Raw genomic sequence first — 13,840 nt, forward strand, 5'->3', positions numbered from 1 at the left:
ACGAGCGCTACGTTGCATCCTTAGATCTGACTTCCCAGAGTTTGAGGAACAGTTCTAGAAATGAAAGTGAAAAATCAGTAGAATAACTGGTTAAAAAAGGTACAGGGTGTCCTCCCTCAATGAGGCTTGGCATGGTATGGTTAAGGTCCAGATATTAGGCGATAGTAAAAAAATCTATGGGCTACGTTTAAGGCATCTGCTAATAAAGGGAATAAGGAAATGATTTGTTGCATACATGAATCAACCTGGAAATATTATTTAGGGGAGAAAGGTGCAGGTAGTAACTATGTAATGGGAAAATTTTTTTTTTTTTTTAAATCAACCATAGATATTGAAATTGGACCTTAAGATCTGGTTGATATAATTAAAAGTCTAAAGTCATCAAGAGCGCAGGACCGGCGGATGGTTTCCGTAATCTAGTGAAAGCCAATCCGGTACGGTGGGTGGACATCCTGAAGACCCTGTTTGAGAAAATACAATACCAGTAGTGGGAATGTCCCCGACTCATGGAGGATCTCACGTCTTATACCAGTATATAAAAAAGGCAGCATTCCAGCAAATGATCGCCTTCTAGCCCTTACGGACGTTTGCAGTAAAATAATGTGCTCCTTATTAGCTAAAAGAGATAAATAATTGGTTCGAAAATAAGGCTATTCTATGTACCTTTCAAACTGGCTTCAGAAGGGGGTTGTCTACCAATATGAATATATTTGTGGTCAACATCCTTCTACAGCAAGCCAAGGAGAAAATGGCGTTAACCCTATATATCTTGTTTGTAGACTTTAGGTCTGCATTTGACACAGTGGATAGTTCAAAACATTAGACCAAATTGGGGAAACTGGGAATGCCCTCATACTTACTATACGCCTTTCAGCTGCTGAATGATGACAACTCAGCCAGAATACGATTGAGAAATATGGGATAATTGAGAAACAATACCTATTAAGATGGGAGTCAGACAAAGTTGTGTTATGGCTCCCATCTTATTTAACTTGTACATCTCTGACTTTGGTGATGCGTTTGAAGAAAAGAAAAATGCCTTTTCCCAAATTAGGTGGAAAGAAAATTGGGTGGCTTGGATACTCTGATGACTGTCTAATTCCCATGAAGGTTTTCTCTAGGATTATCAAAAGTGTCCAAGTTTCCATTAAATACGCCGAACTAAACTGTATGTGGGTAAATTTAAAGAAAACCAAATTTATGGCAGCTGAAAGGAGATGTGCAGGGAGGTATACTATCAATAGCAGCTTGGGTATAGTGGAGACAGTGCCCAATTGCAGATACGTGGGCTATGAATTGACAACAGAGAATAACAACGAACTGCTACTAAGAAATACAATAGTCAAAGCTCTATCGATGGTCTGCTATTAGCCACTTTTCAAGGAAAAATGCAGGCTATGGCCTTGCTGGAGTGTTAAACATACGCAAGTAAAAATTGGCTGCCACATTTCTGTATGCTTTTGAAACAATGGTGACATAACAGATTGAGCAGGTCGATTAGAGGGTCTTTTATGGGGGAAGATTCTTGGCCTCACTAACTATGCTCCAGTAGCAGCTATATGCCTTGAGCTAGTTCTCATTTCGCTAGCTACAATGGTAAACATCAATAGAGGTAAATGATATATCAGGATCCAGCTGGTCAAGGACAATACGCTACTAAGCATTGTTAAGTCTGCCTTAAATGATAATAGTGTGCTTCATTACAGCTGTATAAAACAAAAAACGGGAATTATTTCATGAAGATAGGGTGGAAACCCCATTGGGAGCATGGTGAAGGTGGTGCACTGCTGAATTCTCTTAAGGAGTGCTGAGAAATGGGACTGGGCATATAGCCATGACAAAGCGACCTTGACGTAATCCCTCAGCACATTTGCAAAGAAGCTTTTCATGTTTTAAAAACCACAGTATATAAAATTGGTTCCTTCGACTATAATACAAAGTCTTTTTATGGCACTGAGATTGAACAGATTGGAGGTTCTTGATGTCAAAAGGTACATGGTCCGGAATACCAAGAGAGAGAAACTACTTTGTAGGTTATGTCACGATGTCCAGCAAATTGAATCAATTTTCCATGTAATAACATCCTGTGCCGCAATGATTTCTACCTATGTTCAATATTTGAGCCAACATGTTCAACAACTAGAGGATATTGGAAGAAAACTTTTCTGGTTGAGATGCCTCTCTGGCTATAGCAGAGGACTGTTGATAGCTGTTGTGCCGGTCTGGAAGGTTGTAGCAGGTCTATTCTGTACTATTGAAGAAACTGCATGATTTTATTGAATGAATGATTATTTGTATAATAAGGACTGATCAGTCTAGACTGATTTATTTGCTTTCATTTAATATTTTAAAGTATTTGTATGTCTGTTTGCAAATGGTTTGATATTTATGTGTAAAAGTGTCTATGAACAATATACACAAAACAAAAAAAAAGCACGACAACCTGAAGCATCGATGAGGTATTCATTTATATATTTATTGTTTGCTTGTTAGGCACTTATACAGCAAGTACATACTGTTTCAAAGTGGCCACAGGGCAAATGGAGGGAACATGGGAGTGAAACACAAAATATTAAAAAACAGTGGAGGGATAAAGGAAAAAGGACAAACCTACTATGCCTTGTGAGTATTCAGAACGTACAAGTGCAGCAAGAGAGAGGGGATATGTGCGGGAGTGTCCGTGCTCGTGGGTGAGAAACAGATGAAGTGCATGGTATGGTGAGTGCTACACTTCATGGGGCAGTGGTGGGTGTAAGTGCAAGACTCCATGGCGGAGGGTGTGCCGAGGCAAGTGCTGAGGGTAGACAGAAGCTGGGGCAATTTGGTGTGGGAGGTCAGGGGCCCTGAGGATGCATAAGGGCCCAGGACACCAATCACAGCAACTGTGAGATTAGCAGAGGAGAGAAGATGGGAAGGGGGAGATAAAGAGGAAAGTCTTGAGGAGCTTCCCATATTTAAGAAACTTCTGCTCAAGGCACAGAAGGAGGAGGCTGTTGCGCACACGAGGGAGTCCGCTGAGGAAAGCGATCAACCTCCTGCCCTCTGTTTAGCAAAATGCTTTACACACAATGAGTTTGTGCCTGAGGAACGTAGAGGTCTGGAGGGAGATTATTTAGTGAGATAAAGTTGAAGACAGTGTGGTCCCCGGGCCCAGACAGCCTTGTGGATGATGCAGAGAGATTGGTCTTTAATCCGTGCAGCAACCGGGAGCCAGTGAAGACTTTTCAGGGCAGGAGAGATGCAGTCCCTGGGATTAAGGCCAAGGATAAATCTTGCTGCCATATTCTGGATTAGCTGGAGGGGTCGCAGAGCCAAGGTAGATTCAGGAGGAGGCTATTGCAGTAGTCAACCAGGGCTCGGGTAACATTGAGCCTCTGGGGTAAAGTGAGAAAAGGGAGAATTCCTTTGAGAAGGAAGAGCTTAAAGTGGGACTTCTTGACAATGTCCTGAGTGTGAAAAGGGGGTAGGGGGGAGAGAGGAGTCAAAGAGGACTCCAAGGTTTCTGGCTTCAGAAAAAGGAGCAGGCGGAGAGCCCATGGAGGAAGGCCAGGGTGGAGGGAAGAAAGAGGGAGCAGGGGTCCCAATGGGAAGGATCTGAGCTTTACAGGCGTTGAAGCAGAGAACGTTGGAGGTGCAACAGGACTGCATGGCCGATAGGCAGTCAGGGATGAGGAAGGTGTAAGGGGCCCAGCAGGAAGTTTGAAAAGAGTTGTGTGTCGTCTGCATAACACTGCAAGTTGGACCGAAAGGAGATGGGGTGTGCCAGCAGAGCAAGGTAGATGTTAAAGAGCCACGGGATAGGATAGAACACTGGGGGACACCACAGGTAGAAAAGTAAGAGGAGAAGGTGCCCAGGATTACTTGGGACGAGCAGTCAGTTAGGAAAGATGTTAGCCAGTCCAGTGCCCGTTCCAAGATGCCAAGTGATACCATGTATAGTGCCCGCTACACAGAGCAGGCAGAAAGAATGTTTTTTTTAAAGCATGATTGTGCATTTAACTCCCGCATATACTCACCTTCTGATTTCTGCTGACTTTTCATCGCCATCCTGCCACCCCAAGCCCTCATTATCCGCTGCACTGCAAGGCACGGAAGACCCCAGGTGCAATGGTCAAGGTGCAGGTGAAACTGTGCATCTCTCTGCCCTGGTCTACAGGAAAACACGATGAAAACAAGTCTCATCTGCGTTTGGCCTGCAGTGACGTTCATAGCGGAACCAGTTTACCAAACTACAGTAAAAACGGTAGTACCTGCTGCAAATGTGGTATTCCTATCAGTTTTAAATTCACGCTTATATAAATATATAGGTCATCAATTAATGTATTTTGTTGAGTTTTCTAGTTTGAACTAGGCAATGTGACTGTTGCATGTCACCCCTTCTGGGGGACATGGTACCTTCTATTGTTGGTGTCATGGTCACATGGCATAACCATGTGACCATGTTAATAAAAGGGACGAGCCACTTCCGGCTCGTCAGTCGATTCTATTCCTGACTCCCGAGTCTCTTTGGGTGCGCCATGCTGGTGCTGCGCAGCATGCCATGGGCCTAGCCATGTGGCCCGGCACAGGGACGGTGCCCCTGCTGGGCAATACCGTCCTCTCGGCAATTGCGTCCGCCATGTGAACATGGCATGTTCACCCTCCTCTGCCTGGGTGCCCCTAGTGCCGAGGCGGGTGCCGGCTGGATGCCCCCAGCTCATGTGTGGAGCTCCGGTGATCCGGGTGCTCCCCGCTCCGTTGTGGCTGCATGATTGCAGCATTGGTAATCCGTGTTGGGTGATCCCAACACATGCTGAGGTCCGCCCCGGTGACCGGAGGAGGGCCTACAACAGTGACCAACCACAAGCAAAGAAAAATGAAAGGAGACAGGACACTTGCAAAAAAAAAAAAAAGAATACATTCTATTGTTTGTAGCAATACTACTTAAAGCTCGCATTGATCCAAAGTAACGAACACGAAGCGGGACTATCCTTTGAAACAGAAATGTGGGTTATGTTACTGGGAAAATAAAAAGGCATACGTTGACATTCTTGCATTAGGAGTTTCACGTTCCCAGTTTTTCAGGCAGACGTGGTCATAATATAAAGATGAACACAAACCAAGGACTTCTTATAGATAAATAACAGGTTCTATAATGATCCTATTGACCAACTAAATGGAACTCGTCATGTTGACTTCGGAAGGATGAAAGACTGAGTGGACCCTGCTATGCTTCGACTCCGACACCGGATGATACACACACAGAGCTCTCAAGTTTCCCGTAACTATGCCAGAGAGAGGCATCCATCCAGTCCAGAATTCCAAGCAGAAACAGGACTGGGTGGGCTTCTCGCATATGTCCGCGGGAAACCACAGAGCTCTGTAAAATCATGTAAACAACTGGCATTAGGGCCGTCGCTTAACCCACTGAGCTATCATAACCTTAAACTGACCGCATTATTTCAAAGGCACTAGCCAAGAGTTCTGGCAGTAAAACGACTCCGGGGCATCATACATTGGGATTAATGTATGATAAATATATTTTGTAGCCGACAACAAAAACGGCTGCTGCTGCCACTTGTCACGAGTCCAGTTTGAGGCAGACCTCGCCCACGGCGCAGCCGACTAAGCATTACGTTTTTTTCTCACATGACTCATACAGTTATCTATCTCCTCATGGCTCAGGGTTTTCAGGAGATCTTGGTCACTGGGGATCCATGGTTTTGTAGCCCTCCACTGAAAGGCTGGTGCAATCTACCAAACGCGCAGAAATCAAGATGCGTACATACAAAAAACACGGGTCACGTTTTACTAAACTTGCTACTATTATGTATCAGAGAGATCTATATACACAACCGCATACAACGAACAGCTTGTGTTTCGCGGCGCAGGCGACCAAGTAATGCCCGGCATTATAAAATTGTCCAACTGAAGGAAATATTAGAAAGTCAACAGACACAACGGTAACCTGCAGATTAAAGACAAGCCTAACAAATAATCATATTGACAAACACACACACACACACAGTGCAAGCCCACACTTTCAAAGATAAGATTGCATTGAAACGCAGTCCTGGGAGTGGGGCATAACGCGCACAGAGCTCTTTAGTATAAACATAGATAATACATGTAGCCCCCAAACGGATCGATGGTACTATTGTCAGCAGGGGGCTCCACTTAGCGATATCCGCAGTAAGGATTCGAACCCCCGCTCTGTAGATTAGACATCTCGGTAAACGTCACCTGGTCCCACCCACCCTTTAAAGTTATTTTACCAACTGCTAGTTCATAAACTACATGACAGAGTTCGCATACCTCTTCATTTGCACATGGTGTTCAATGATACAAGAACGTTAAAATGTAAAAGCGTTTTTCAAACCTGCAATTAAAAAGGTTGCTTTAATTTCCAGCACACCGAGGCCGGGGATAAACCATTGAGCATTATGAAATTAAGCCATGCATTCTTCACTAGTTCAAAAGACCTAGATCATGAACAAGCGACAGTGCTCTCCAAAATAACATGCTCGCTCGCCCAATTTGGCCAGAGCCAATTGTTTTGAACAAAAAAGCAGACATTACTAGGGGAGAAAGGGCTTTGAATATCGACAATAGCCCGATTAAAATACGTTTTAAAAAGGTTAAATAAAATTAAAAGGATTAATAGCACAATAAACCATCCATATTAAAAAACCATTCCATAACACACCTGTGTGGTAAAAAAAAAAAACGAAAAAAAAGAAACGAGGCAACACAACGGACAAGCAAGCTCCAACTATCCACCACCACACGCTAGGAATTATGCATTTCTGCAAAGTCGCGCAAGAGAGAGTTCTTATATCGGTATAAAATGAGACCAGCATGGGCAGAGACAACACTCACCTTCTTCGTGCAGTTTTCACACTTCATTTGTGATCCTTGATTTTCTCAGTTCTTTTCTTCCCGGTGCAGATCCTAAATATAGATTTTTTTGTTTTCGCCTGGGAGTTTGACCCGGTCCTGCGAGAGGAGAGCAGAGAACAGCTTTTTTATGAAGGCAAAGACGGCAGCAGCAGCACAAAGACAGCCCAGGGTCAGTCCCTCCCTGGCTCGGTTCTCTTCCTCCCTTTGCCTCCTGGCTTCTTATCAATGGTTCTCTCCTGAGTGACACCCTCTCCCACCAGTGGCGAGAAGGTAATTTCTACCAAGCCAATCTACACAGTCAAGGGCGGTCGCTTCTCCCCGCCCAACAACATTCACAGAGGCGGCGCCACCTCGCTCACTCTCACAGAAATACAGAAACTAGGTAGAGTAGAACGAGTACAGAACGGCAACTGCGTACATAGCGATAAAAAAGCCAGGTCAGTTAAGATCTTCAACATGAAATATTATCTAACTAGCACGGATTAAAGTTGAAGTCAGAATATTAACAAGAGCTTGTTTTGTGTGGAGCTTGATCCCCCACCAACATATACTACATTACAAGTTGTGCTAACCAATTCAATATTGCCCATTTCATCTACTCTGGGATGATGAAAGGCAGGTTTGGCTGTAATTAGCACGTAGGTGAACTGCGCTCCAAACCGAGTAGCAATTTGATCAAGCAGTGCATGAGGAAAAGAGGCGATACGTTTATTGATATAGTAGAGCAAGCCTAACGAGGTGCCAAAGAGTAGTACAATACAACTTGTTAACTCCTTCTCAACTCAATGCCGAAGACTACCACACGAAAGAAAGGCTACGACATACAATTATTAATAACAAATCCCCTCATTATTGCATAATGGTTTACAATAAAACCTTTAGCAAAAATGACAATTTACATCAAATAACTTAACAATTTTCGTTGAAAAGATAAAAAAAAAGAATTTAAAATGCAACTCTAATAAATGTTTGTATGTATACCTTAACCATCCCCCTCCATCCCGGGTACCAAAGCGCTGCAAACGGAGGATACAAATACCATACTCATGTTATTGGGAAAGTGGCTTAGATCACTTCGATCAATGACCAATGACGGAAATGTGCTCCAAACTATTACTTTTGGGAATATAGTAAAGGTTTTCCAAAGAACAAATGAATCAATATATTAATCAAATGGAATAAAAGATCTAGTTCAAACTTTTGGACAGGGCAAGTGGAACTTGGATGAACTTCTTCCATCCCCCCCTCCCCCCCCCCCGCCTTTGAGCTCGACCATGGGCGGCTTCCACTTACAGCTATGTGTCTGGGATGGTTACAGTTTAGGGGCGTGCTTTTGAGTGGAATGGGAATAAATAGCTGGAGCTAAGCGTTAGGATAGACGAGATGGAGCAAGCCAGAAAGGGCTACAAAGACAAACATGGAGCCACCCATGCCACATTATGGAGGGAGAGAGGATTCAGGTTAGGTCACCCCAGATTTTTCATTCCCCAGACGGTGCAGGAGCTAGGGACTCAACAATGATTAATGAAACATAGGGCTGGAGTTTGTGTGCCCAACACCTGCACATGCTGGTGACAACAAAGCCTATGGACAGATCTGGTTATGACATCAACTCTGAAGAGAGTTATTGAGGGATGAAGCCAACCAGGTTCAAGGATTAGGTTATTTCTGAATTATCTTTACCCCTCCCTCATCTCCCCATTTCCTTAACTTTGTCTCCCTTTCTTCTCACAAGATGGAAGATGTGTGGTGTTCTTTGGCATTATTATGAGTCTGTCATGTGCTCCTGCATGAGCTGCGTTTAGAAAGCTTTGGGATGAATGTTTTCCTATGGCTATTCCGAACTGAGTCAGCCATTCTACTCCTTACTCTCATTACTTTAATAAATACTTTCCCTCATCTTCTCTGTGCTTCCCTACACCAGGGAAATGTAAAGCCCAGGCCCCAGCTCAGCTGCCACACACTACAACCCACAGTGATTAGCCGCTCCCTACTCACAGACAAACTTCCAAACTCAGAAGAGTCCTGCTCCAGTTTGTCTTTGTTTGGCATGTATGGCACAAGTGACATTAACCTTCAATGGCTGAAGACACAGCAGTGAGTATTTGCTCCAACTCTCGCCGCCTCCACTCACAACCCCCCCACCCCCCCCCGCAAATCCCAGAGTTTTTGCCATCTCTAGCACTGCTTCCAAGTAAATGAATAACAGGTATTCTGGAAGAAGTCTTCAGTTACAAGATAAGAGTGGAAATTAATAGTATGGGGTTACAGTAACTCCTCTCGATATCTGGGTCTAAGGAACAACAGTTGCAAATTCATCCGTGTTCCATACATCTAGATGTGCCACTGTTCAGGTTTAGCTAGTGCAGCACGGCCAACTTTTATACTTCGGCGCTGACGACAGTAGAAGAGAAATCAGACAGCATTTCCACAGAAACATGTTTATTTGATCTCACATGGATAACAGGACCCTTTGGGCATGTTACAACACTTTGCTCGGCCAATCACAGTAACCACTCATTAACCACACCCTTGGCTGAAAAGATCCCCGGGCACCACATAGAAATGTAAATACTGCTGCCAGAAATCCAAATAAATGAATGAAAGGGATATTGCGAAAAAGGAGAGGGGGATAATGACATCTTTTATTTTAAATTGTTCCCGTGGCCAAGGCTCTTTGTTCATAGCCAGCTTCTACATAGCACTAACTCCCCAAAGTTTCAAAGCGCAGACACTGATTACCGCCCACTGTGTGAAATCTTATAAGCAGGACAAGCAGGGTCGTGCCCGACTGCGTTTAAACTTGTCACCTGAAATAACCTACAGATCACTGTAGCAGGCACTTTAACCCAAGGAGCTAGCTATCCAACACAACAGGAACGCATCTGAAATGTATACAGATCTCTCTGCAGCAGGTGCATGAAGATCACCGACATTGGTGTTACTTTTTAGCATCTGTGCTACCATTGAAACAGAAGTAAAACTTCGTCCTTTGTTGTGTGCCTTGCCAACTATCCTGATTCGTGTCTTCTTTAGGTCAAACCTCTTACTTTGCATGGCCCATGTGAGTCTATTTAAAAAAGAAAATATTTAATTCACGCAATAATAGTGACTGAGCCATGTATGTATCCATGTTAACATTAAAGCAACATTTAAGAAAGAGAAAAGGAAAGAGAAAAAACATGGAAAAACAGGGGAAGAAAAAATATGAATGAAGTACACCACTGCTTCACTGGGCAACCCCACAAAACATCAGACCCGACAAATCCCAGTTGATCCTTTGCAGGCTGGCCACTGACAGAAGAATGGTGGTCCTGGGCGAGAGGCTCCCCCTTCGTTCAAGAAAGACATTTATCTGACAAAGCCTTTGAGTGTATAACATAGTAGATCATTTTAATAAAATAATAAGCAGTTTTTTTTCGTCTCAGATAAAACCAATTCAGAGAAAGAGGGAAGTTATTGCACCCGATCCATGTAGGGGCACTTAATTCCACGGGTTCCCAAACCTGACATCGTGTAATGACATGAGAACATACAGTCACGTTTCCTTAAAAGTTCACTATAACTATAAGCAGCAACACAGACCACTCCCTGCATATGGGCCTGAAAGGCAGCAGCATCCGACCTGCAAGAATTGCGTCTAGGCTTGGGGCAGGGCAGTGGCCACACAATTGGCATCCCGCTCATTCACCTTGTGCCACCCAGAGACTAACCCCAATGCCACCTTTTCAGAACCCCAACCATCCAGCCCCAATTGCAATCTCCTAATATCATCGACTTAGTGCTAAATATACCTGCGCTTGGCAACTAGTGGGCTTCCATATACGTTTTTGGTCGTAACCGGCTACTAGTTTACTCTTTTGGTCACTACTGGCAAATAATTCGCTTCTTCTCTCTGGTAACTAATATTGTACCCACTGAGCCATCCCTACTATGCATCTCCTAATCCTAACTACCCTTCTCACCCAACCTACTCTTGGCACATACACCTCCACCCGCTCTCAAAAGACACTCTGCTCACGTTCATACATCAATGAGTGGCACCTCTTGCCCACCGCATCGCTTCATGGCACCTCTCGCCCACTGCATCACTTCCTTCGGATGACATCCAGCTCTCCTTCAGGCTCCCCTTAGCCGCCTCTTCTCTCATTCCAGATTGTCAGACCGCAATTCAGGAATGGTGTGCCGCACATGATCTCTGACTTAATGCCAGTAAGACTGAGATCCTCCTCAGCGGAACACCAGCTCCCTCCCTTTCTTTTTTTTTCTCTCTCTCCCTACCTTCCTCTATTTCTCCCTCCCTCCCCACTCTAGGTCCTCTTCCTGCTCCAACCTGTGAGGAAGATCCTCAGGGTCATCTTTGACTCCACCCTCTCCTTCACTCCTCACACCTCTGACGTCTCCAAGAAGTCAAACTATCCTCCTTATATCAATCTTTCTCTAGTAATTACCCTTGCCCGATAAACTGGCCCTAATTCTCCTTCTCTTTTCTCTTCCTCCTTCCTCCCTTGGTACTTTGTCTATCATCAAAACTCACGATTCCTGATGTACATATCTGTGCTACATGACATTAACAACAAATGCATTTTTGTACGATCACATACCACCACAAATTCACCTCTCACCACGTGTATGGACACTCATGTTTTACTGATGTTACCTGTTACCGGATTAACTTGCTTCTATCCGTACAATTGTGTTAAATCATGATGAATCAAATTGTATATATTATCATCAATATTGTGTGAATTCCCTTCAATGCCACTGCGCCCTATCCCCTCACCCGCATATATCGCACTACTCCTCTCACCAATAACAGCCTTTGAAAAAGACTTCGATCGAAACGCGCGTCGGCTTTGTGTTTCACTTTTTCCTGGCACAAGATGCCACATGGATCATGTTGTATCTGAACACTAATAAAACACCATGCAACAAAACACAGACTGGACTTTCATTAGACTGTCATATTTAGCAATAAATTGTAAATTATGGACTACTAATCCTGCCAGCGCCCACAGCAAACAAGGTTTTGTCATCCCACCAAGCATCAAATCACTCGGGAACCTTGGCGTTGGTTTCCAGACAAGCCATGTGCTAGGCTGCCGGCAAAACCACAACCACTAAGAAATGGTGCGCAGGGGATCAGTTGTCCCGAAAATAAACTCCAAACTCCTTTGAAACAAGAAAGGAGGTGGGTTAGGCCAAAAAATCAACTGGGCCTGCCCATCTGCCTCTCTCCCCTCATCGGACTGCCTTCCTTCCAACACACTGTTGTTCAACTGCTTGCCCCGATCTCTCTCACTATTCCCCTCTTGTGCTCTTAAGGCTTTATTTCTTGAGCTTCAGCTCACCCTCAACTCCTTTCCAACAAAATCCAATATTGTCCTCATGGGGTATGAGAGACACCAAAACCTTGCCAATGTTCAACATCTTGAGCTAGATTCCACTCTAGAAGATCACCACAACATATCCATGCAAAATTTTTGGCAAAATGTGATTTTCTCTATCTGACTAATTGAATCATTTTAGCTGTGACACAAGTAAGGAAAACCCTCACAGACCCTTAACCTAGCAAAGGGTGAGAGATACCGCAAACTCAACATTGCAGCCTTTTTGTAAAGTCCATTATATCCCTGGGCCCGTGACCCCAGACTGTCACTATCAACACATAATCCCCTTTCTTACAGCAAGGTGCATCACATTTATTAGGAATCCACACACCACCCTCCATCTTTTCTACTCTGAAATTCCCTGCAGGGTTGAAGCATGACCGATACCCAAGGCCTGGTTCCACATCAAAAACAGGCGAGTTTGTCTCCGCTGGTGGCGGTGGCAGACATTTTCATTTTGGACTGTGTAAGAGCTTGTGGCTTTAGTGAGACAGCAAGGTAGACCTCTGGGTGACATGCGCAGGGATTCTAGCCCCTGCCCCAAACAATGTCCGATTAACGCCTTCTTACCCTGCCCAAGATAGGCACAATTCCCAGCAGGTCGCTCAGCAGAGCGCCAGAGCATGGTAGAGGGAGCTTTGAGGCATCGCTCAGCCTGCCAACCAATATGCTAAACTATCCTATAAACCTTAGCTGCAGCTTATGGTAATTTACTAGAGTTTACTGACAGCCCCTTCCCCCTCATCTGCCAACTCGCAGATGCTTTTTATGTTGCACATGAGACACGATGTATCAGAGACCGAGCGCGCAAAAGGCACAGGGAGAGAGAGAGAAACACTACAAGAAACACACTGAGCCAAAATCATAGAGAGGGTGACAGAGGCAGGCAGGGGCATGCAGAGAGAAAAAGACAGAGAGAGATCGAGAGAATAAGAAAAAGAGAAATAGAAAGAGACCGATTTACAGGAGCAATGTGAGTTAGTGAAATGAGACTTGTATGCAAGAGCCGGGAGTGAAGGTCTGCAGGTTTATTTGCCTTGGAAGGCCTACTCCCACATTCTCGACTGTCTTCCCCTCTAAAACCCCAAGCCACTTTAAACCACCCCCAGCATATAGCAAACACAGGCCTAGCCATAATAGCACCACTAACCAAGCCACAACTAAGCTCTCTTCTTGAGCCCTGTCACACTCGCGAACTTCAGTGGCTAACGAGATTCAAAACGCTGCAGTGTATCAGATCTTGGGCAATTCCCTATGGATAACATACTCCCAAGTTCCTCTGCCAAACCCACAGAATCCAATAACCCAGTTGAGAATGAGAACATTAGTACCAAGACGAAGAGGAGGCACAGAGTAATGAACACTCTGCAGAACCAAAACCAGCATTCGAGTCAATATGTAAAATGTGTGAGCACTTGGAATATAACAAGGAACAGAGGACTGAAAATTGCTTTCAGACCTCCCTCAAGGAGCCGCAAACAGGTCAGCAGTGGGGCAAAGGGAAGGCCGGGAAACCGAGGCGCAAGGCGAGAAAGTGAAGCCTCTGAAAAGAGTCGGAAGGGAAAGGACAC

At 44.5% G+C, this 13,840-nt stretch overlaps 1 protein-coding gene across 2 annotated transcripts in view; it reads right to left on the minus strand.

The window, feature by feature from the left end:
- NARF (nuclear prelamin A recognition factor) overlaps window positions 1-13,840 on the minus strand; it is a 527,845-nt gene that overhangs the window by 427,950 nt on the left and 86,055 nt on the right. For both annotated transcript variants that reach the window (XM_069654602.1, XM_069654603.1), the window contains exon 2: window positions 6,859-6,975. In XM_069654602.1, the coding sequence (XP_069510703.1) occupies window positions 6,859-6,885 (27 nt within the window). In that variant the 5' untranslated portion in view covers window positions 6,886-6,975. The remainder of the gene's footprint in view (window positions 1-6,858; window positions 6,976-13,840) is intronic.

This window comes from Ambystoma mexicanum, chromosome 3q (genome assembly GCF_040938575.1).
Source record: "Ambystoma mexicanum isolate Mex_15411 chromosome 3q, UKY_AmexF1_1, whole genome shotgun sequence".
Classification (NCBI taxonomy): domain Eukaryota; kingdom Metazoa; phylum Chordata; class Amphibia; order Caudata; family Ambystomatidae; genus Ambystoma; species Ambystoma mexicanum.